Raw genomic sequence first — 24,488 nt, 5'->3', positions numbered from 1 at the left:
TCATCCATTTTGTTGCAAATGAACAGGTTTTTTTTTTTTTTTACCACTGTGTAGTATTCCATAGAGAACATACCCTAAAATTTATTTATTCAGTCTTCCATTGATGGGCATTTAGGTTGATTCCATGTCTTAGCTATTGTGAACTGAGCTGCAATAAACATTGAGGTGCAGTGTTGCTGTGGATTTGTTCTGAGAGGAGGAGCCTTGTGGGGGCAAGAGGCAGGGAGTCACCACACAGACCCCGGGAGTCAGGTGAAAGCAGGCCAGAGGCAAGCAGCCCACAGACTCGTTTATTTCAGTTGGTACAGCAGCTTAAATAGCCAGGGCAGTCAATCTGGTCAAGGGGCGGTCTATGTCCTAACCAATCACAGCCTATTGCCAGGCAGTTTCTGAAGCCATCCAATCACAGCCTATTGCCAGGCAGGCTCCATTGCCATTTGGTTTCCGAAGCCATCCAATCACAGCCTGTTGCCAGGCAGGCTCTGTTTTCATGTGGTTTCTAAGCCATTCCTGAGTAACTGACACTCACTTGCCAGCGGCCATCTTGGCATGGCATTCTCATTCCACCAAAGTGCAAATAGCTCTCTTATTTGCCAATTTAATTTCCCTTGGGTGAATTCCCAGGAGGGGAATGGCTGGGTCATGTGGTAGGTCTATATTCAGATTTCTGAGCTATCACCAAACTGTCTTCCATAGTGATTTTACCAATTTGCATTCCCACCAACAGTGGATTAGTGTACTTTTCCCCCACATTCTCGCCGGCATTTGTTGTTTGTTGATTTCTATATGAAAGCCATTCTAACTGGGGTGAAGTAAAATCTCATTGTGGTTTTGATTTATGTTTCCCTGATGGCTAGTGATCCTGAACATTTTTTATGTGTCTGTTGGCCATTGGATTTCCTCTTCGAAAAATGTCTATTTAAGTTCTTGGCCCATCTCGTAACTGGGTTCTTTGTTTTGTTGTTGTGGAGTTTCTTGATTTCTTTATATATTCTGAATATTAATCTTTTATCAGTTGCATAGTTTGCAAATAATTTCTTCCATTCTGGAATGCCTCTTCACTTTGCCGAGTGCTTCTTTTGCAGTGCAGAAGTTTCTCAATTTGATGTAATCCCCATTGGTTAATTTTGGCTTTGGCTGCCTGAGCCTCTGGGGTCTTTTCCAAGAAGTCTTTTCCTGTGCCAATGTCTTAGAGTTTCTTCAGTGCTCTCTAATAATTTCATGGTGTCAGGTCATAGATGTATATCTTTAATCCCTGTTGAATGGATTTTTGTGTAAGGTGTAAGGTAGGGGGTTTCTTGCTTCATATGTCTGCATGTGGAAATCCAGTTTTCCCAGCACCATTTGTTAAAGAGATTGTCCTTGCTCCAGGGATTGGTTTTAGCTCCTTGATCAAATACAAGTCAGTTGTAGATGTTTGGGTTGGTTTCTGGTGTTTGTATTCTGTTCCAGTGGTCTATCCATCTGTTTGTGTACCAGTACCATGCTGTTTTGATTATAACTGCCCTGTAGTATGCGTTTAAATCTGGTATTGTGATGCCTCTGACTTTGTTTTTGTTATCTAAGATTGTTTTAGCTATTCGAGGTCTTTTCTATGCCTCCACATGAATTTCAGCATCATTTGTTCTAGATCTGAAAAGAATGTCTTTGGTATTTGATTGGTATTGCATTGAATCTGTAAATTGCTTTTGGAAGAATGTTCATTTTGATTATATTGATACTACCAATCCATGAATATGGAAGATTTTCCCATTTTTTGTATCTTCTATTTTTTTTCTTTAATGTTTTATAATTTTCACTGTAGAGATCTTTGACATCCTTTGTTAAATTTATTCCAAGGTATTTGATTTTTTTGGTAGCTATTGAGAATGGGATTGATTGTATGTGTATACAACGGCTATTGATTTTTCTGTATTGACTGTATATCCTGCCACTTTACCAAAATCTTCTATGAGTTCCAGTAGTCTCTTAGTGGAGTTTTTTGGATCCCCTATATATAGCATCATGCCATCTGCAAATAGGGATAGTTTGACTTCATCTTTACCAATTTGAATCCCTTTGGTTTCTTTTTCTTGCCTAATAGTTCTGGCTAAAACTTCTAGGATTATATTGAATAGCAATGGTGAGAGTGGGCATCCGTGTCTGATACCAGATCTCAGTGAGAATGCTTCCAAATTTTCCCCATTCAGTTGATGCAGGCCATGGGTTTGACATAGATTGCCTTGGTTGTGTTGAGGAATGTTCCTTCCATACCCAATTAGCTTAGAGTTTTTATCATGAAAGGGTGTTGTATTTTGTCAAATGATATTGAGATAATCATATGGTTTTTCTTCAGCAGTTTGTTAATCATATTGATTGATTTGCAAATGTTGAATCATCCCAGCATACCAGGGATAAATCCCATTTGGTCTGGGTGGATGATCTTTTTGATGTGCTGTTGGATTCGATTGGCTAGAGTTTTGTTGAGGATTTTTGAGTCTATGTTCATCAGGGAAATTGGTCCATAATTCTCTTTGACTTCATCTTTACCAATTTGAATCCCTTTGATTTCTTTTTCTTGCCTAATAGTTCTGGCTAAAACTTCTAGGATTATATTGAATAGCAATGGTGTGATGCATGATACAATGCATGGTATGATTTGTTTTTTTTTTTAATTTGCAGAGACTTGCTTCATGGCCTAGCATGTGGTCAATCCTAAAGTCCCACGCACTGGTGAGAAGAATGTGTATTCTGCAACTGTAGTATGAAAAGTTCTTTAGATATCTGTTAGGTCCATTTGGTCTATAGTGTCAATTAAATCTGCTGTTTCCTTGTTGATTTTATTTGGTTGATCTGTCCATTGCTGAAAGTGCAGTATTGAAGTACCCCAATACTTTTGTATTGGAGTCTAAGTCTCCCTTGAGATACTTAACATTTCTGTTAAATAGCCAGGTGCCCTGTGATTAGGTGCATACGCCTTTATATAGTCATATCTTCCTGTTGAATTGATCCCTTAATCATCACATAGTGCGCTTCTTTGTCTCTTTTCACAGTTTCTGTTTTAAAGTCTGGTCTGATATTAGGATGGCTACACCAGCTCTTTCTTAGTTTCTGTTAGCCTGGAATATCTTTTTCCATCCTTTCACTGTCAGTCTGAATGCATTTTTGTTGGTGAGATATGTTTCTTGTAGGCAGAAAATAGAAGGGTTTTGTTTTTTAATCCATTCAGCCAGTCTGTGTCTTTTAACTGGGGAGTTGAGGCCATTTGTATTCAAGGTGACTATTGATAATTACTGACTTTTCCCTTCCATTTTTCTGTAAATATTCCTGTGTTTTACTTTGGATTTCCTTTGTACCTTTACTGGGAGACTTCCTCTTTTTACCTTCTTCCATTGTGATGACCATATTTCTGTGTTTCTGTGTATAGTACATCCTTAAGCATCTCTTCAGGGCTGGATGGGTGGTGACAAGTTCTTTCAGTTTCTGTTTGTCATGAGAGGTCTTTATTTCACCTTTGTTCATTAATGAGAGATTTGCAAGGTTTAGTATTCTGGGTTTTAAAGGAAAGCCACCACAAAACACACCAAACACCAGAGTAAAGGAAAATGTTTATTGTGAGGTGGAGGAAACCCGACAGGCTGTTCCCCGTGCACAGAGAGAACAGTAGCCTGTACCGGGAAAATAGGTCTTATATAGCTTTGCAGAGGTAAGGAAGTGGGAGCAGCAAATCCCGTTAGGGTTGGGGTAGAACTGACATTTGTGATTGGGCTATTTAGTCACCTGACTTCTAGTAAGCCAGGCTGGGCTTAGGAAGATGGCACCATTTTACTAACAGGGTTGACGGGTTTTTTTCCACTTAAAACATGGACTATGTTCACCATTCTCTCCTAGCCTGTAGGGTTTCTGATGAGAAGTCTGCTGTCAGTCTAACTGGAAATCCTCTAAAAGTTATCAGGGATTTCTCTTGTGCACATTTTAGAATCGTTTGTTTATGTCTTACTGTGTAGTTTGATTACAATGTGTTATGGTGAAGATCTTTTCTGGTCACGTCTATTAGGAGTTCCGTGTGCTTCCTGTGTATGGATGTCCCTTTCTTTCTCCAAACTGGGGAAATTTTCTGTTATTATTTCACTAAAAAGGCCTTCTATTCCTTTCTCTATGTCCATGCCTTCAGGAACTCCTTGTACCCATCTGTTTGGTCATTTCATAGTATACTGTAGATTCCCAACAGTGTTTTAGTTTTCTAATTTATTCTGCTTGCGTTTGGTCTGACTGTATAATTTCCTGTGCTTGTCTTGTAAGTTGGATATTCTTTCTTCTATTAACCAGTTCTTTTGTTAAGACTCTCCACTGTATTTTTCATTTGTTCTATTGTATTCTTCATTTGTAAGATTTCATTTTTATTTTTCTTTAAGGTCTCAATTTCATGTGAGAAATTTTCTTTCAGGTCATGTATGGATTGCATTAATTTTACTTTTGCTTCTGATGCTTCTAAGTAATCCTATGATCAGTTTTTTGAATTCCATTTCAGGCAATTCTTCAGTCTCATCATCTTCACAATCTGTTACTGAGGTGTTGTGTTCTTTTGGAGGTATCATGATGTCTGTCTTGTTATTTGGCATTTGTGTGGATACTTCTTGGTTTCTTCTTTGATTTTTCGCTGTGGCAGCTTTTATCCTTGGAATATGTCTGATTGGATTAGGCTGTGTCTACTTTCAGGCAATAACTAGAGGCATGTGGTGAGAGTGACCAGGGAGCTCTGTTCAGTGCTCCAAGGTGAAGGGTGTGCCTGAGGTGACACACCTAGGTTTGGTGTGGTAAACCTCTTTGTTTTTTTTTAATCCAAGGGAAATTTTCTTCTTGTCTGTTGGCATAGACTCGGCTGAGCTCCTCTCCTCTATGGAGATCAGTGCCTGGACAGGGGCCTCAGTGAGTATATTATCTGTCCACTCTGTCACAAGGACCACACAAAGTATTTGTGCAGTCCTCACTGAGAATAAGCTCCGGTTCCACAGCAATGTCTCTCGCCAGGTAACCAGGGAGCCCTGATCATGTGGAGCCTCCCACAATGTCTGCCCAAAGTCCCAGCCACACCCTGAGCCCTCCAACATAGCCTCAGTGTTTTCAGAGTCCCTGCACACAAGCCTCCCACAGTCACGAGCACCCAGCCCCCTGTCTGTCCTTCCCACCAGACTCAGTCTCCACTTGGCTGGTCACTTGGCACGGACACTTAGCTGGTGCACCTGTTACATATGTCCAAAATGTCACCTGCTCTGTCAGCTTTCACAGGACTCAGGATGATTGGGAAGAGAGAAAACGTGCCCCTCTGTTTTTTCTCCTCCAGTTTGTTGGGTACACTATCCCCCACAGGGCTCCAAGCCAGATTCCCTCTAGGCTCTTCCTGCAGCTCTTTCTTTTCTTTCCTTTTCTTTTTCTTTTTCTTTTTCTTCTCTTCTCTTCTCTTCTCTTCTCTTCTCTTCTCTTCTCTTCTCTTCTCTTCTCTTCTCTTCTTTTCCTTCCTTCCTTCCTTCCTTCCTTCCTTCCTTCCTTCCTTCTTTCTTTCTCTCTCTCTCTCTTTCTCTCTTTCTCTCTTTCTTTCTCTCTTTCTTTCTCTCTTTCTCTCTTCTTAATGATTTGTTTTATTTATTTGAAAGTTACAGGGGGAAGAGGTCCTCCATCCGCTGGTTCACTCACCAGATGGCTGAAACTGCCAGAGCTTCCTGCAGCTTTTTCACCAGTGGCTTAGGCTACTGCAGTCTGCTCTCAGCTTGCTCTCCAGTGCTGCTGCAGATGCTTTCCACTGGTGGGGTCCTGAGTCATGCATGTCTTCACCCTCCACATAGGTCTGCTGTGTCCCTCCAATTTATGTAGAATTCCTCTCCTGTTTTCTCTGTTCCCTGCTGACACTGCACTCTTTCCACTTGTTTTAATCTATCTTCTAGACTTGAGCAGCAAGCTCCCTCCCTACTCTGCCATCTTAATCTACTCTGGGTTTTGTTTTTTAATCTATTCAACTAGTCTGTATCTTCTGACTGGAGAGTTGAGGCCATTTACATTCAAAGTGATTATTGATAAGTAAGGACTTGGCCCTGCCATTTTCTCACGAATGTCCCTGTTGTTTACTTTTGGCTTTCTATTGTACTTTTACTGGGAGATTTTCTGCCTTCACCTTCTTTCATAGTGATGAACATGTTTCTGTGTGTAGCACATGCGTAAGCATCTTTTGTAAGGTGCGTGTGGTAATGTGTGGTGACAAGTTTTTTCAAGTTCTGTTTGTTACGGAAGGTCTTTATTTCACTTTCATTCATAAATGAGAGCTTTGCAGGATACCGTATTCTGGGTTGACAGGTTTTTTTCTCTTAAGACTTGAATATATCTCACCAGTCTGTCCTAGCCTGTAGGGTTTCTGATGAGAAGTCAGCTGTGAGTCTAATTGGAGATCCTCTGAAAGTAATGTGACATTTCTGCAGTCTACATTCTAGAATCTTTCCTTTTATGTTTTACTGTGGAGAGTCTGACTACAGTGTGTTGTGGTGAAGATCTCTTCTGGTCATATCTATTAGGAGTTCTGTGTGATTCCTATAGTTGGATGTCTCTTTCTTTTTCCAAATTAACTAAGTTTTATGTAATTATTTCACTAAAAAGGCCTTCTAATCCACTCTATTTTTCCATGCCTTTGGGAATTCCTAAGACCAGTATGTTGGGTCATTTGATAGTATCCCATAATCTCTGACACCATTTTTTAGTTTTCTAATTTCTTCTTCCCTTTTTTTTTTCTGACTGTAAAATTTTCTAGAGATTTGTCTTCTAACTCTGATATTCTTTGTTCTGCCTCACTTAGTGTGTTGTTAAGGTTTTCCACCACTTTTTTTTTTTTTGCTGTTGTTCTGTTGAATTCTTTCTTTCCAGTATTTCATTTTGATTTCTCTTTAAGATCTTAATTTGTGGGAAAATTTTTCATTCATGTCATACATGAATTTCTTTTTTTAAGATTTTTTTTGAAAGGCAGAGTTACAGAGAGGCAGAAGCAGAAAGAGAGAGAGGTCTTCCATCCCCCAGTTCACTCCCCAGATAGCTGCAAAGGCTGCCACTGAGCCAAACGGATTTCTTTAGCTCATGAATTTTCTTCTGGTTACTTCTAAGTAATCCCACAATTTTTAAATTCCATTTCTGGCATTTCATCAATCTCTTCATCTTCACATTCTAGTACTGAATGTTGTGTTCCTTTGGGGGCCTCATGTTGTCTTCCTTACTCTTGTTTGCATTTATTATTAAGCATTTATGGTGATACTTGGTGGGTTTTTTTCCTCGTGATGGCTTTTATCTTTGGACTATGCCTCTGTGGCCTAGTGGAGTGTCTGCTCTTTCGGTGAATATCTAGAATCATGTGTTGAGTGTGGTTAGGGAGCTTTGCTTAGTGTTCCAGGCTGAAGGGAGTGTCCACACTGACACCCAAGTTGGGTGTGGTAAATCTCCTTTTTTTTTTTTCTTATCAGAGGGGAGGTTTATTCTGCTCTGTTGGCAATTCTCATGCTCACTTCCTTTCCTCTCCACTTTTTCTTAAACTATCCTCTTCTAGACTAGAGCAGTAAGCTCCCCTCCTATGTCACCATCTTGAAAAACTCCTCCTGAAGGATTTTATGGTTGGAGGATACCTACAACATTCATGTGGCATTCCCCAGTAGACTTTTATATATGAATCTGGCATTTGAACAAGAGGTCAGAACTAGAGTTGTGAACATACAACTGTAGATGGTATTTAAACTTAGACAACTAGATGAGATCACCCTAGGAGAGAGTATCAATTAAGAAGTGAAGAATTCCAAGGACCTCTTCTTTGATAAGTAGAAACTGATAGGGCAACAAGATTGAAAAGGACAAGCCAGTGAGGTAGAGGTAGGAGGAAAATGAGGAGAAAATGGAAGTATGTAAGCTGAATATTTAAGTAGATCAAGAAGGAATGATCACCTACATGGAGTGCTATTAAGAATCTGAGAGAGGATAGCATGGAGGGGGGGGGTTTGGTGTTGTGGTACAGTAAAGTAAGCTACTGCTTAGGATGCTCATATCCCATTTCAGAGTGCCTGGTTTGAGTCCTGGCTACTCCAGGCATCTGATCGAGCTTTCTACTAATGCACTTTGAAAGCCTCAGATTATGGTCCAAATACTTGGATTCTTGTTACCGCATGCAGACCCTGATGGAGTTTCTGACTCCTAGCTACAGCCAGGGCCAGCCTTAGATATTATGGGCATTTGAAGACTGAGCTAGCAGATGGAAGATATTCTTCCATATAGTTTTCCTTGTCTCTCTCTCTCTGTCACTCTGCCTTTCAAATAAAATAAAGACATCTTTTATAAAGAGAAGACAGAGGGCTGACCTCCAGGAAGGGTTCAGCAGCCTTGAATTGGAGGCAAGGGCTGGCTGGCATCACGGAAAGAAAACTGCATTTCAGGGTCTATTAAGGCTCTATTGGTGATGACTCAAAACATGTTCCGTGACTCGACATTTTCCTTCTCAGAATGTGTGTCACATGTAGTGGCCGGACTGACTGAGTTATGTGGCCGGACTGACTGAGTTTTGTGTCCTCAGATTCATCTCAGCATGTCCCTTCACAAGCATAGGCTCTCATCCCCACTCAGAAGCAGGCAGACAGGGGACCACTGCTGTCTCCAGGCCACTGAAGAACACTTCCAAGAGTGAACTGCCCCATCAAACAAGAACAAGGAAGAATCTTAAAGAAGATCTGGACGTTGGTCTCCTGAGTAAAGAAAAGTTGGGTTATGTTTATTTGGCAAGAGAAAAACAAAACAAGTTTATCATGGCCCTTAAAGTGTTGTTTAAAGCTCAGCTGGAAAAAACAGGAGTGGAACATCAACTCCAAAGGGAAGTAGAAATACAGTCCCACCTTTGGCATCCTAATATTCTCAGATGCTATGGCTATTTCCATTATGCCACCAGAGTTTACCTGATTCTGGAGTTTGTACTGCTTGGAACTGCCTATATAGAGAACTTGTGAAACTCTCCAAGTTTGATGAGCTGAGAATTGCTACTTACATACCCAGATTGGCAGATATCCCATCTTACTGTCATTCAGAGAGTTACTCATTAGAGACATGAAGCCACAGAGCCTGCTTCTTGGGTCGGCTGGAGAATTTAAGGTGACAGACTTCAGGTGGTTGGTACATGCTCTGTGTCCAGGAGGACCACTCTGCAGCATGCTGGACTGCCTGCCCCAACCCCTCACGATGATGTAAAGGCCTCACACATGATGAAGAGTGGATCTCAAGCCTTGGAAGTCTTTGCCAAGAGTTTTTGATTGGAAAGCCTCCTTATAAGGCAAACACATACCAAGAGACCTACAAAAGAATATCACAGGTTGAATTCACATTCTCTGATTTTTAACAGAGGAATTGAGGGACTTCATTTCAAGACTGTTGAAACAGGACCCACTTTGGGAGAAGTACTTGAGCACCCCTGGGTCACAGCAAAGTCAGTAAAACTCGCAAACTGCCGAAACAAAGCATCAACTAACAAGCAGTCCTCTCTCTCTCTCTCTTTCTCTCTCTCTAAGGTTTGTTTGTTTGTTTGTTAGAAAGGCAGAAATACAAAGAAGGAGAGAGAGAGAGAGAGATCTTCAGTCCACGGTTTCACTCCCCAAATAGACACAATAGCCAGCCTGGGCCAGGCCAAAGCCAGGAGCTTCTCCCTGGTGTCCCATGTAGGTAGCAGGGGTCCAGGCACTTGGGCCATGCTCTGCTGTTTCCCAGGCACATTAGCAGGGTGCTGGATTGGAAGTGGAGCAGCCAGAACTCAAGCCAGCACCCTTATGGGATCCAGCCCTGCAGGCTAGGCTTAACCTTTATGCCAGTGCCAGCCCTAGCAAACAGTCTTAATCACTCAGCAGGGAGGAGTTCTTGAGCCAGGGATGCTGTTAATGCCAGGCACACTCAACAGAATTTCTCCTACAGTGAACAGCCTAACTTCAGTGAAGAGTGCTACAGGAAATACTTGCTTTCCTAGGCAGACAGTGCCTAGCCTCCCTACTCAGAAAGCTCCTCCTCAATAAACATGACACTTTGGAGTGAAAAGTAGCCATCAGAGTTACGCAGCTTCAACTGGCTTCACAACCTGGAAGCAAGGTTTGACTGAAGTGGTCACCACAGCCTGTGCTGGACAATGTGTCCCTGCGTGAGACAAATTCAGTGTCTGGTTGTGGGGGAAGCAACCACTTTGCACTGACTTGAGCAGTTAAAATAGCTGTACAGTAACCTTCTAAGTACCTGAGTGTATGTGTGTTACTTATTGGGTGGCTAAGCCTGGTAAAGCTGTTGGAATTTGTCATTCTCTCTCTTAAATGTTAAGAAGATTGTTCTATAGACTTGTATTTTTTTTCTTTTTGGCATTTTCTTAGTAAGTGCCTATCAATGCTCTTAAACTGAATTGGGTTTCTAGTCCTCAATCCCTTTGTAAAATGGGGACATGTGCTCTATCTCTATATCAGGTCTTGCTTGGGACACAAAAGACGCCAACTCTTAAAGCTGTTTTAAATGTTAAAGGCTTACTTTTCTGCATTGCAGCTAAGGCATGTGTGCAAGCCTTAAATACACTAATTAGTATGTTTGTCTAAAAAAGATAGTGAGTATAGTACAACTACCACACTGAAATGTAGTGGCTGAAACAGTGATTTATTTTTTATGATTCTGTGAGTTGACTGGGCTCAGCTAGGCAGTTCTCTTCCACACTGTACAGCTAACACCGCTTCTGACTGCATTCAGGTGAACTCAGCTGGGGTTAGATACCCAAACTTGTCCTTCATCTTACAGAGTCTGTATATGGCTCCCATCATTAGGTAGTCTATACTGAGCTAATTGATAATACAGTGGTGGCTTCCAAGAAAACAAGCCCAAGTGTGTAGGCATTTATCAGCTTCTCCAGCAACTCTTGGCTCTTTCCTAGGAAGCATACTCCCATTCCTACAAGAAATGGCATGTATTGGTAGTTGAGTAACTTTAAAAAAAAAGTAATGAATTTGAAAGGCAGAGAGAGAGATAGAGAATCTTCCATCCACTGGTTCACTCCCCAAACAAGCCAAGAACTTAGAACTCCACCCAGGTCTCATGTTGGTAGCCCTCCTAATTTGTTGTTCCTGCAACTGGACATGGTGGCTCCAGTAGCCCAAGGGCAACCCTCTTAGAGTTTGATGTAAGCCTTGGAAACGAACTTTACAGAGGGGCACCCAGAAAGCAAAGGGGGTCCATGGCACACTGTGGGGTTCAGGTCATGTAGCATCACTGACTGGGAGAGACGATTCCCGGAGGCAAGAGTAAGTCTGCACTGCTGCCTGGGGCTCCCACCTGGAGCTCATCACCATGTCTGAGACAGAACGTGAACCCCAGGGCACTGGCACAGGGCATGTTTCCATGGCAGTAACCTCTCTGGCAGAAAGGACCCTGCCTTACCCCTGTCAGCTTCCTCACTACCTACCTAGTTCAGTATCCTAATACTCAGGAAATACTGAGGAAGGAATAAAGGTAGTAAAGTCACCATTTTTTAAAGAAGATTGACTTAGTGATCTGAAAGGCGGAGTTAGAGAGAGAGAGAGGTCTTCATCTGCTGGCTTACTTCCCACATGGCCACAATGGCTGGGACTGGGCCAGGCTGAAATCAGCAGCCAGATGGGTGCCAGGGGTCCAAACACATGGAGCATCTGCTGCTGCTCTTCCATGCGCATTCAGGGACCTGGATCAGAAGTGGAGCAGCTGGGACTCAAACCAGGATTCCTTTGGGATGCTGGTGTCGCAGGTGGCAGTTTTATCCACTGCGTCACAACACTGGCCCTGAAAATGTCACCCTTAATCCCATCACCCATGTAGAAATCGTTAATCCTTGAGGATTTTCGCAGAGTATGGGTAGAGGCAGAAGCTCTGCCTCCAACTTTATCTGGCAGAAGCCCCATCTGTTGTGAAAGGAGCCACCACCTTCATCCAGGGGATATCTCTGTAGATAGATATTTCTGTATTAAGAAAAATGTATATTTAGCATGGATTTATAAACTGTACTGATAGTCCTTTGTCTCAGGGAAGTGTACATCATGTACTTGTTCCAGTGTTAGAGACTGAATTGTGTTCCCTGCCATCAGAATTCATGTCTGAAGTCCTAACCCCTGAATATAACTATATTTGAAAATAGAGTCTTCAAAAAGTATTAAATTAAAATGAGGTAGTTAGGATGGGCCATAATGTATTATACAGATTTGGACACAGATACAAATGGGAGGAAGATGATGTGGAGTCAAAGATAGAAGCTAGCCTGTCTTTGGAGTGTGAAGGTCCTTCCCCTACCCCACAGGTTGGCCAAAATCTACTTCCATGCTCCCCACTTCCCAACCCCCTCCCCACTCCAGTGTTGTTATTCATGACTGCGCAACTGAAACTTTGGGACAACTGCTTCAGTAGTTATTGTGGACTGTTGAAGTTGTGTCCTAGGATAAAGCCTGTCCTCTAGAAGGAGCTGGTTTTCCCAAGGTGGCTGTGGGGATTTTGGAGTAGAGGATTTGAGCTGGACAGTTTGTTTACTCGCATGGGTCTGTTTTCCACTTTCTTCCTGGGGGAATGACCTCTGTGGACAGGACCAAGAGTGCTCCCAAGTGCTGACGCTCCCAGTGGGACTGACGGTGGGGCACTGGGAGGCAGGCAGAGAGGCAAGGGTGGAGCACTTACTCCCCTCGCTCTTCCTTGGGGGATGGTTGGATCCTGTTCTGGAGGTTGCAGCTGCAGGCCAGAGGGCTTCTCCACGCTCTTCTTCTATATTTGATCATTTCTCCCTTCCTGGCCCTTCAGGGATGGTAAAATCTCCTCTTCGTTGCTGCTGTAGGATGCCTCACAAACCCTTTTGCTTTCCCTAACTCTGGCCTTTTATCAAACTTCTCATGCAGTTTGAAGGTGCTATCAGCCTCTTCCAAGGGACCAGACAGATAAGAGACTGAAGTCTCAGGACACACAGAGTTCTGAAATAGAAGCAAGGCCACAGGAATGAGGGATTCCTAAAAAAGGTTTATTTTCTCCTGGACCCTGAGGAGCAGTTATAGCAAATGGAGACATCAAACATTTTCTTAGAATTCCTTTCAATGCCAAACTCTTTGCTAGTGCCTGTTCATGTGCTTAATCCTGTGTGTGGCAGTGTGGGAAGCTAGGTGGTGGGTAGAAAGGGCAGTGTGGTCTTGCCACTTTGTCCCTCTGCTACGGTTAGCTTGGGGCAGTGGAACAACTTCGAGGGAACAGCAGTGTCAGAGACCCAGGAAGAGCCCCTCCACAAAGCATGCGATGACACAGTGAAGCAACAGCCACAGTGGGTGACTCAGTCCTGGAGGTGAGGCAGACATCTTTATCCAGATAAACCACAGTCCAGCAAAGCTTCAGGAAGGAAAGTTGATGCTGTACTACCAGCTACAACCATTAAAAGTAATGGTTACTTTGTCCCCATTCGCAGGGTGGTTCTGATATAAGAAAGAAGAAATTAAGAGTCTTGAAAGAGAGTAACAACAATAATTACTATAGTAGTTATTGGGCACCCGTGTTTTACATGAGTTATCTGAATTACTTTCATAACAACTATATTTAGAAATTACTATTCAAGCTAGAAAAAAGCCCAAGGCTCAGTTGACTGGAATTAAGTAACTTGTCAAGGTCACTCAGGTGTGGCCACTCAAATCTGGTGGCCTCCAAAGTGCAGGCTTTAAGCCTTTCTAGAACAAAGAAGCTATACAGTGAAATGATTATAGTCTCACCCTCCTCCCCGCTGCAGGCTGGCAGATCCAAGCAGCCATCTTGGGTCATGAGGTGGAAGCAGCTGTAAGGCCAAGACCACAAGACAGAAAAGGTGCATGTGTCCATGCCCACTCTGGCCGCCTAGCTTGTTTGACATTTCTGAGTGGGGGTTCCTCCCCCTTGCAGCTTAAACTGATACACATTGAGGAGTTTGGTCTTGATCCTAAAAGCTCCAGTGGGAGCTGAAGGGAGGCCACAGTTGGTGGTGGCAATCAAGAGGGTGGCCTGCAGCATATCAGGATGAATTGGCAGACTTTGTGAGTCCTTAGTGGGGGTGGGGAGCACCCCCCAGATTCTGGCCTAGTCACGGAAGCCCATCTGGAATGTGAAAAGAAGGCAGAGATGTGGGATCTGATGTGGAAGTGCAAGGCATCTCCATTTGGATGGAGCCAGCCAGTGAGGCGCACTGCTCTGGAGCGGAGGAACCAACGTAGGAACTCAAGCTCTGTTCACTCTGCTTCCTGCCCGTCCTGTCTCCCTCACCGGGCACCTTTATAGCCCAGATGCTTCTTCCACTCCTGCCCACCCCAGGGCTGTCTGTGTGATCTGTCTTCCAAGGTGAGCTCTGCTGACCCCCTGAACAGTTCTTTCCCCAACATCACACTGTCAGATTCAAGCAGAGCAACAGCAGCCATGTAGTCTTGCTTCATAAGCTCTTGAAATACTGTTTTGTGTAATCTTTAGGTGGAAAAATGTAATTAAATTTCACCTAATTAATGTACAGTTTCACAATTAACCATTGCTGTATTCTGTATTTTAAAAGCAAGACACACCTGTATACACTAAAGCTTACAAAGCAGTTACTATAAAATGTTGCTTTAGGTTCTAAGTGATGTATAATATATATGAATTTTAACCTAGCCACTCACTATTTATCTCATTAAAGAAAAAAAATACCAAACTCCATTTTTTTCTTATTAAGAAGCTTGAAATATCCATTCTTTTTAACACTGTACTGGTGAGTTTCTGTGGCTCTGAAGGGTTGAAACGGAACTCTGAAGTTGTAAAGGGTTCTTTTCCCACTGTTCTGCATTCCTTTGACTCTCTCTCTTCTACCCCTCATCTTCCATCCCACATCTCAGCCGCACAGGAGAGAATTGGAGGGAGGAGAGATCAGGATAATAAGCAGTATCCAAGTTTGTTTATGTGTTTATTCAGTGTATTTTCAGTAAGATTTGTACCAAACTGCAGGAGGCGCTCAGTGATGGAATACCACAGGGCCCTAGTCCTGAAGGGCCCTAGCCTCAGGCTGGCAGGAAAGACAAAACCTGGAGAAGCAAGCAGCACAGAGTGAGCAGTGCACAAAGGAGCAGGCGCTAGGCAGAAATAAGCGAGGGAAAGCTCCACATGCATGCTGCTGTCCCATCCATCAGCCCTGACCCACCACAGGAGTGGGCGGGCTGTGAAGAGCAAGATGGTGTGATTAGGGTATCTTGGGCCGCTAACCCTTATCTATGGTAGAACATACTTGTCTGGGTTGTTTTTTTTTTTTTTCTTAAATTACAAACTGATAAAAAAAAAAAAAAAAAAGTGTGGAGGAGTACCTACCCTCGCTTATCTTCCCTATCCTGTGCTCATCGAGATAACCATCACTGTGAACTTGATGAGCATTATTCCAGAAACATGATACATCTCGAGTTTCCAAACCCACATCCTAGGATTCCTGCTCGTGCTCTGGCTTCCTACTCCAGGAGGACTCTGCCCTAAAGCAGCTGTCCCCATCTCCCTCTTGTGTATACCCTGCTTTTAATCTTTTCCCCACTTGTAGTAGAAACTTAGGTAAGTACATTAGGTAGCAACTGGTCCTGTTCTGATGGCATCATACAGTCTCACAGCTGAGCCTCAGAGGTTATTTGTGTGAGCATATGTTGTTGTTGTTTTTAAGATTTATTTATTTATTTGAAAGTCAGAGTAACAGAGAGAGAGGTCTTCCATCCACTGGTTCACTCCCCAACTGGCCGCAACAGCCGGAGCTGCGCCATTCCAGAGCCAGGAGCTTCTTCCAGGTCACCCCTGTGGGTGCAGGGGCCCAAGGACCTGGGCCATCTCCTACTGCTTTCCCAGGCCATAGCAGAGAGCTGGATTGGAAGTGGAGCAGCCGGGCCTCAAACCAGTGCCTATATGGGATGCTGGTGCTTCAGGCCAGGGCGTTAACCATAGCACCGGCCTCATGCGCATATGTTCTCATTTAATTCCCTTAACCTAGTGAGGTATATATTCACAGAAGGGAAACTGAGGCACACCAAGGATGTAACTTGCTCAAGACCAGGGAGTAGAAGTCAAGCAACTTCCAGAATAATAGCACAGGCAGGCTCAGATACCATTTCTGACTTCCTGCACATCATTTGGCCCATATTATATTTGCCTTTAAAAAAAACTTAGGGAATTTACACATAATACATTCCATTTGTGAAGCTCTATTTTTTCTTTCTCTAACTCTAGCATTCAAGGAACATGAATTTACAGAACTCAGAAGTAGTATAAAGGCATTTTGGGGATAGCAGTTCGGAAGAGACAAGCTAGGTGGAGCAAATGAAGTGGCTGATGGTGAGGATGTGGGTGGACGTTTTCCACCAGGCTCTGGAATATGGAGCCTCAGGTCAGGAGGGCGAGCAGAGCAGGACTCTTCTCGTTCCTTATCTGCGAGCAGAGACCAATGGCAGGAGACAGCGTCAACATGGGAGGGCAGGCGAGGAGGAAGCAGCCTGGCCAACGCAGATGTGGTGGTGCTGGCCTAGGGGAACGCGGCTAGGTGGAGTAGACGGGCACGGGCTCTGTTCCTCCTCTAGTTCTGAGTCTCTGGAAAAGCCTACTTGGCTTCTGGACTGCTTGTGTTCTTTACCAGAGAGAGCTCGGCATTGCAGACGACCAGCGTTTCCTCACTGTGCACAGCTCCCAGCCAGGCAGGCTCTGTGTGAGTGACAGAAAACGTGTGGAATATATTTTTGATCCCACTGGATGGTACCTTTGAAGAAACTGTGGAACACAAACCATTCCAAAGGACCACCTGTTCTCCCTTAACAATTAAAAATAGAGGAAATTTAGAAGAAAGGGCATAGCCTTTAGAGTTAGACTTGTGATTAAAATCTCAGCTAACATCTTACCAGTCGTGTGAGCCTGGTCGTGGAATCGCTGCCCACTCGACCTGGTGTCCTCTGCAGGATGAAGAACACAGCACGTCCCTCCCTGGGCTACTGTGAGGGAGAAGTCAACACGTTCCTGGACACAGTGGGAACTCAGGTGCAATAAAATAAAGGTAACAAGGGCTTCTGTGGCACAGCACAGCCCTGAGGAAGTACGCCAGTCTCCCGCGGTCTGCTGCTTGGTGCACACACAGAGATCAGGCTGAAAGTCGAAGCAGAGCAGGCTCTGGTGGCTGTTTCATTGTGAACAGATGGGCTTTAGGAAAAATGCACACCTCACAGATTGACAATGTATGGATTTGACAAAAGGAGGTTTGTTCAGATTTTGGCTTCACAAGACTGACAGGTCAGTTGGAAGAAGGAGCAAACTGCTTTGCTGATGCGGTGACAGCAGCTGTGGCAGCTGGCAGGGGGTGTGGGCATGCCAGCACACACGTCATGCTCAGGGATCCCTGCTCTTTTCTCCTTGGACACTTCTGTGGGTCTGGTTTCCACGAGTTCACACTCGGGTTCTCCTGTCCAGTGGACCTGCCTGCTTCCGGTCTGCCCCTGTGGAGGACTTCTGCTGTCTAAGTGCTGCCACAGTTCTCTCCTTCTTGGACCATGGCTCCGCTCTCACCCCTCTGAGGCTAGCACACATCCTCACGGGTATACTCCCTGACTTATCGGACCCTGTGACCAAAACGACCTCCTCTTGCTCCCTGAACTTGCACTTCAACTCTGACTGCCTTTTACTTCACACACACGTTCTCGGCACGTCCCTGGTATACTGCAGGGGGCGCAATGCCCAGGTGTGGGGGCAGTGTGGAAGCTTAAGTGTGTGCCAGTAAGCACCCACATTCATTTCTCCGTCCCCACCTCAATTTGCCAACCACACTTTTGGATTCAATCTTTCAGCAACTGCTCTTCCCTAAGAATACATCTAATAAAATAGCATACATTACTTTCCACATCCAAAGCTTCAAAAATGGTAAGGAGCATAAACTTAACACAGATTTTCATTTTCTCAAATAATTCTCCCATGATTCAAAAGAGAAAAAGGGAACAGCAAGTCAGAGTTGGATATAGAATTCAGATTTTTTTTTCTTTCAAAGACACATTTTATACAACTTTCAACATTTATACTTTGAAACAAAATGAGCAAAAAATACACCGAGTGCTAAAAAAAATCAAAACAGAAGTAATACAATTTTAATTTCAATATTTTAAAATACAGAAATTGTAAAGTAAGAATACCAAATACAACTTTAAACAGATCACTCATCCTCCCCTATAATAATCAATGTAAGCTACTTAAAGACTTACAAATTTAGAGTAAAACAGAAACAAAATAAATACTGTACACTTTCCCTGCCTGCAGGCAAAAGATGGGAAATACTGTTAGGAGTTGGAAAGAAAGATGCTCCTAAAGCTTCAGCACCCCTCTTCCTAGCCACACCCCAGTTCCATTGCCACAGTGTGCTTCTGGATTCAGAGGCCACAGCTGCACACACACCGCTGCCTATGCAAACAGACACCCCAAACAAGAAGAGGAACAGTCACTCACCACGGGCCGTGGGCGGAAGAATCAGTAAGGAGAGTCAGGCTAGCAAAACATTACTACAAAACTAGTAAATACCATAGCCAACAACTGTCCCATCTTTAAATTTCACAGATTTAAAATCCCTAAAACCAATACTACCCCACCCTGTCACCACCCTCCAACACCCTCCCAAAAGAAAACTTGCTGAAGCACTGGCAAAGTTAGACATTTCACAGTAAATGTGAAAATTCATATTATATAATCTCTTAAAATGAACCTTTTCACCCTCTTTCCACAGCATGAAACTGTTATGGCTTAATTTATATTAAAAGTAGAAAAGTCTTTTTCTGAAGGAAATACAGTCTGCAAAGACGCATGTGCATCTCCCACTCAGTGCTATTTCACGCCTAACAACTGCATGACTTGCTTTTGCAGTCAGGAGCTGTTTTTGGAGAAATTGAGGTTATAAGCTTTTGATTCAGTCTAACCATAAACTGTAAGGCCCTTAGTTTGGTTTAGGTTTCTTTTGCAAGATAAAATAACCTTGGGGTTCACTTGGCAAGTTAACACCTCAGGTCCCTGACTGTAATGTGGAAGTTATATGTATGCTTTGTAAAAATAAAAGGTTCCTTATGAATCTCAGAGGGAAGAAATGATTCTAGGTTCGGAATCAACTCCTCATTATATATTACATTTAATGCTGGTAATTTTTACCAACCAAAACCCATCAAAGAAGTATAAGAGTACATCTGAGTTATTTCATTTCTGTAAAATATCATAAATTCTAGCACTTATGATCATTGTTTTGGTGAAAAATCTTGGGGGAAAACAGCTGACATTTTGGAAAGGAAATGGTCAAAATAAAACTGGATGAAGATAAGTTTCACCTTTGACTAAGTTCCACTTATGACTGCTTGTGAAATAAAAATGGATTCAGAATGTCATAGGTCTTGCATAGGTAAACTACTTGGAGGTCAAGGGCTACGTGGTAGCCAGGGTTTATTAGTGAAATAGTGCAGAGCAGATAAATTTGTTGGAAGAATTACTGAATAGTTTCAAAAAGGTTTTAACAAAAAAATGTAATTGAGCTTGTTAAAAACAAAGCCTTAGGCAGCAGAAGGGAACCAAGGGTAAGAGGGAGAATTTAAGGATATTTCAAAAGAGAATCTTAAAGAGGGAAAAAAATGCTACAGAAGAATAAAACAAGTCAAGCATGATAAGGTAGTTGCTTTGGAAATAAGCATTCGCCTCTTAATGACATTATTTTTTTAAAATGTCTATGCACGGGATATCAAATATTTGTGTTACAGCATGACGTTCACTGAAAAGCAAGTTAAAATAAGGGAAGAGTTTTCAGTAAGGCTACAGTATTAATACTACAGTATGGTCAACAGCAACACAGTGAGCACACAGATCACTCCCCTTTGTTTCCATCTGCCTAGGAAGCATATCCACAGTGTTGTGGGACAGGAGCCGCTTCAGGAAGTCCAAGATCCACTGTGTATCACCTGGGATCCACGGGCCTGTATTTACCAGGGACACGCTCTCACTAGGCTAAAGATCGGACAGTGAATTTTCTCAAGACCCAGGACGTCAGGAAAAGCCTGGTAAGCTTTAGCTTCTCTTTATGTCAGGAGCAATTAGTTTCACATATAAGGGGGGAGGGGGAATGAATTTCTTAACACTTCTTATATTTACATTATAAAGGCCCTCTCAAAGTGAAAACTTAGAGTGCTCTCTGCTGTAATAGTTGTTTCAATAACAGCACGGTGGAGCATGTAATTATTCTAATCAACTCTCTGCAGAGTACTCTTAGTCACTACAGAGAGCATCTTTTCAAAAAAGCAGAAAGAGCCTTCCTGCTGAAGGTGTTCAGTCGAGCCTCTCCCTCCAATACTCCAGTGGTTTTCTCCTTCCCCAGCAAGCTGCTGCCACCAGTCCAGAGCCCTTGTAGTCCCCAGCTTTCTAACTGCCTTGCAGCTTCCCCTAGTTCCATGGCTTTGCTGCCAATCATTTTAATTCCATGACTGACTTCACGCTTATCTGGTACCTGAAGAGTATGCCAGACCTGTGGAGCACTACTGTCCCAGTTCCTCTTTCTGAAAACCTAAAGCTGTCTTTCAGTTACTTTAATTCATCTTAACGTATTTGAGGATAAACCTGCTTATTCTTACTCTGATCCATAAATGATCTCACTTCTTTTTCTTTCATTTGAAGCATGGAATCGGATTGTAATGCAGCACCTTGTTAGAGATTCTTCAGATATTTGATATGCAGCAGACTTTATGAATAATGGCAGTTCCTCTATTAAAATATATCTAAAGGTGCGTTCATTAGTTACCAACTGTAACTTAAATAATGACAAATTCTCTATGAAATGTTAATAAATTAAGGGATGATTTTCTATATGCTTTTCTTAAGTAATTATCATAATAAGCATGTTTTAATGCAAACTTACAAAGAAAACTAAGACTCAGTAAGTGATGTAATTACTGAAGTCACTGCCAAGGGCAGAACGTGACAGAAACCCAAGTTGCCTGCTGCAGCACGCTTCTATATCAGCACGACACGGAATTGCTAACTCTTGAGAGGTTTCTTCAATTTTAAAAAAGAACTCAGACTTCTTTTACTTCCATTCCTGTGTAGTGTATCTCAGTTGAAACTAATAAAGCTATGCTGCTTTTTACGAATGGGCCCTCTTGCTCAAGTTTGCTTGAAGTGAAAATAATGCTGATTTCCTAGAGGAGTTCCCTTCAGAAGCAGAGACTACACTGCAACTGTGAATCCCCTGCAGTACTGAGGAGTGCTGGCACACAGTAGATGCTTGTTAAGTACCTGCTGACTTCAGACGAGTAAATACAGTAGAGTTCATAGGAAAGGCAGTGATTAAGATTAAAGAACAGAACAGCATTCAAGTTCAGTATTCACTACTGATAAGGATGGGCCTGCTTATTCTCTGAGTTTATGTTGCATTCAGAATCTTCAATTTCCTACACTTCAAAAATGACCTTCGTGAAGTTCAATATATTCCTAGGGCACTTAACTACTATTAAGCTGAGTCATCAACACTGGAGAGCTTACTATTATGTAACATTATGAATTACGTTACGGCACAAGGGATCCCAGGTTAGGATCCCTTATTTGAATCAACAGAGAAAAATTATTGTCTACTATCACTATTACTAACATTTCATATGTTAAGCCCTAATTCTCAGTTTACGTATTTGTACTCACTTTCAATAACTAAAAGCTCTCACTGCTGTCTTCCATGATAGTCCTGTTGATAAATGAGACAAGGAAGACAAATGGTTGTCAACTGTTGTGGAGCCTGGTTACTGGCAGCAGCTTGCTGAGAGTTCAGCCGTGTCCTGGAGATGAAGGGGTGGATCACAGTCAGTGACTTTCTAAAGGCTGAGGAGGAGAGTGGCTGAATGCTCACCAGTTCAGAAGGAAATACGTGCTTCTGTCAGAGTGGTTATGTTGCCTTGATCAAAGTTTTGGAACTTAGCCAGATAATGGGCTAAAACTGCCAAAAATGAATCCACAGTACCTTCACTTAAAAATTTTATGTACTGGCTACTCCAAATCAGTATTTATTGGCCTAGGGACACAGGTGGGTACTGACCATGTTTTAATACTTGGAGCTATGAAAAAATCCACACCATGATGTAATTGGGAAAGGAAGTTATAGTTACTATTTCTTAAACCAAAATAAAATAAAAGCACATGTACTGTAGCACTAAAACACGGTCTACAGAAAACCAAGATATCACAGTAGGAGATTGTGCAGGAAGCTGGGAGAAGCAGCCAACAACCAGACTTTTGCATCTTGAGGTAAGATGACCAGTCAGAGGCTGACTGTACCCATCTTCCCACTTGTTTTGGCATAGTGTAGACAAGGTTTAAGTAGGCCATAAATAGATATAGAGGATTTCCATACAAATTCTTCTTCCCAACACGCAGATAAGATTCAGACTTTGGTCCAGTCACTCTGGGCCAAAAAGGCCAATTCATAAGCTGTTTAATATTTATCCCATGAAGTACTGGAATGGAGACAGTAAGAAATAATGCTTTTTAAAAATATAAATTTGAAAACAACCATGAAAGAAGATGGTGTAATTGTTTTCTTAGCAATTCAAGTGACATTCTAATACAGAAGGGAAAGTCCTATTACTGTACTGAGTAAAAAAAGAAATTCACAAATATGGCCATATTCTCCATAAAAATAAATTTTATCCTATTTGCCTATATTTTCTTTGTATGAATTTGTAAAATGCTCTATTGTCAGGCTTGTGAATATTTCTACCCCATGCCTAGAAATTACTTATTTTTATGCCAGAGCAGGGGGGAGAGGAATAGAAGCTAGCACAGGCAACTGAAAACTGGCATTCAGTAAAAATTGTACATAAAGGAGATAGGTGATTACCTTAAAGTTCAGCCAGTCAGGAGAGACGGAGAAACTACAAAAAAGCACCCATTTTACTCCAAATCCATATCTTAGATAATTCTTTAGAAGGTTAAGAAAAGATCTACCCCAACATGCTTGCTTCTATACAACCTAATATAGTATGAGTCTATTATACTACTGCTTCTTATGCAGATTTGAACATCCTAAGTCAAATCATCGTTTCCAAATTAGTATAGAGAATAAAAGCGCCATAAGAGAGAACCTTGGCAGCAGGTGTCAGTATTGTCATCCAACACCAGCAGTATGAAGAAGGCCCTATGTAGTTACAAATGTATTTGGAAAAACTATAAACATGACAATTTAACCAAACTTATAATACTTTCCCCACAAGTAGGAAAAAGATATTAAAGCTGTTCTCTTTGGGACCTAGATATCATCAGCAGAAATGAAAATGCAAGAAGCCCATTTTCTTTACATTTAGAAGAAATCCACAATTTCAAACAAAATGAAAACTGAGGGGTCTTTCATGGAGTTCTTACATATTGGCTATGAAGAGTTTCCCTGCAAAGAGAAGAGTACTGTCGGGTCACCACAAAATGAGGGAGTGCAGAGGGAAGGTGGGATGTAAGGTCATCAACCTGGGTAACGGTATGCACCTTGGATGTTAGCAAAAGCGAAGCTGATAGCTTATAAAAACACATGAATATATAAAATAAAATGATTTCCATATACATCTTAATTTAAAATAATTAATGCATCAAATCCCTGTTTAAGACTTTAACCTGAATATCAAATTTAAGAGTCCAGACTAGTTACTGTTACCGTGGCTCTTCCCCACATGTAACATACACACTATCAAAAATAATTTAAAAACCTTCACATTCTTAAATCTAAATTAGTGAGATATTTCTCCAGAAATCTTCCAAATAAATAGCTTTAAAAAAGAAAGAATTTAAAAGCTGTTAACTTTAAAAAAAATCTGTTAAATAAATTATTGATAATTCTTTACCCTACTACTGAATAAATCAAGACACTACCAACAACAAAATGAAATTCAAGCCCTGACAAGAGACCCTTTTCAGTTCAAGGTCTCCTTTTAAGGTTCTACCCTCTTTCATCCTCTCCCCCACCAGGTCCAAAGGGTTATTGCTGAGTGGGTGTGGCACAGTGAAAATGCAGCATCAGGTTCACTCTGTTCTCGGGCAGTATTCTTACTGTACACGCAGACTGCTCCAGGCCAGGGGACAGCGGGAGCTCCAGGCTTCTGCACCCCAAGACTGGCCTCCAAAGGGAAGAATGGCTACTACAGCAGCTCCGTCACACGAAGAAGCGTGCATGGCCATTTCTGTTCAACTTCAAGATCTTCCCAAGACGTTGTTTGGCTGTTGCCATTCCTTTTTTTGGACGCTTACCTATAAATATTATCAACAGTGTAAATAATCATGAAAGGCATATTTGGCAGACAGCACCTGGACGAGCAGAAGGTGGAACTTTATACAGGGGTTCTCTAGGTGTGCTGAGTGGACCGAGTCACAGTTCCCGACTTGAGCTGTTCAAAACCCTTCTGCCTCATCACACCTGGGGCAGGCCACCTCCTTCCCGAGACTGG

General features: G+C 42.3%; 1 protein-coding gene, 1 long non-coding RNA gene and 1 pseudogene across 5 annotated transcripts in view; 2 read left to right on the top strand and 1 right to left on the bottom strand.

Moving 5' to 3' along the window:
- Window positions 1–21,143, top strand: part of LOC103345348 (uncharacterized) — a 39,372-nt gene extending 18,229 nt beyond the window's left edge. For both annotated transcript variants that reach the window (XR_016231154.1, XR_016231153.1), the window contains exon 2: window positions 19,914–21,143. This is a non-coding gene — a long non-coding RNA (uncharacterized LOC103345348). The remainder of the gene's footprint in view (window positions 1–19,913) is intronic.
- Window positions 7,986–21,143, top strand: LOC149127649 (aurora kinase A pseudogene; annotated as a pseudogene). The gene is made up of 2 exons (XR_016231855.1): window positions 7,986–8,011; window positions 8,534–21,143. The product of XR_016231855.1 is annotated as an aurora kinase A pseudogene (transcript).
- The window catches only part of KDM7A (lysine demethylase 7A), a 97,048-nt gene continuing 90,567 nt past the window's right edge, over window positions 18,008–24,488 (bottom strand). For both annotated transcript variants that reach the window (XM_051835658.3, XM_089328710.1), the window contains one exon: window positions 18,008–24,291. In XM_051835658.3, the coding sequence (XP_051691618.3) occupies window positions 24,197–24,291 (95 nt within the window). In that variant the 3' untranslated portion in view covers window positions 18,008–24,196. The remainder of the gene's footprint in view (window positions 24,292–24,488) is intronic.

Source organism: Oryctolagus cuniculus, chromosome 3, assembly GCF_051225735.1.
Source record: "Oryctolagus cuniculus isolate XC-2025 breed Fujian yellow rabbit chromosome 3, ASM5122573v1, whole genome shotgun sequence".
Taxonomy (NCBI): domain Eukaryota; kingdom Metazoa; phylum Chordata; class Mammalia; order Lagomorpha; family Leporidae; genus Oryctolagus; species Oryctolagus cuniculus.
The sequence above is the reverse complement of the archived record's forward strand: the minus strand, read 5'-3'. Positions and strand labels throughout refer to the sequence as shown.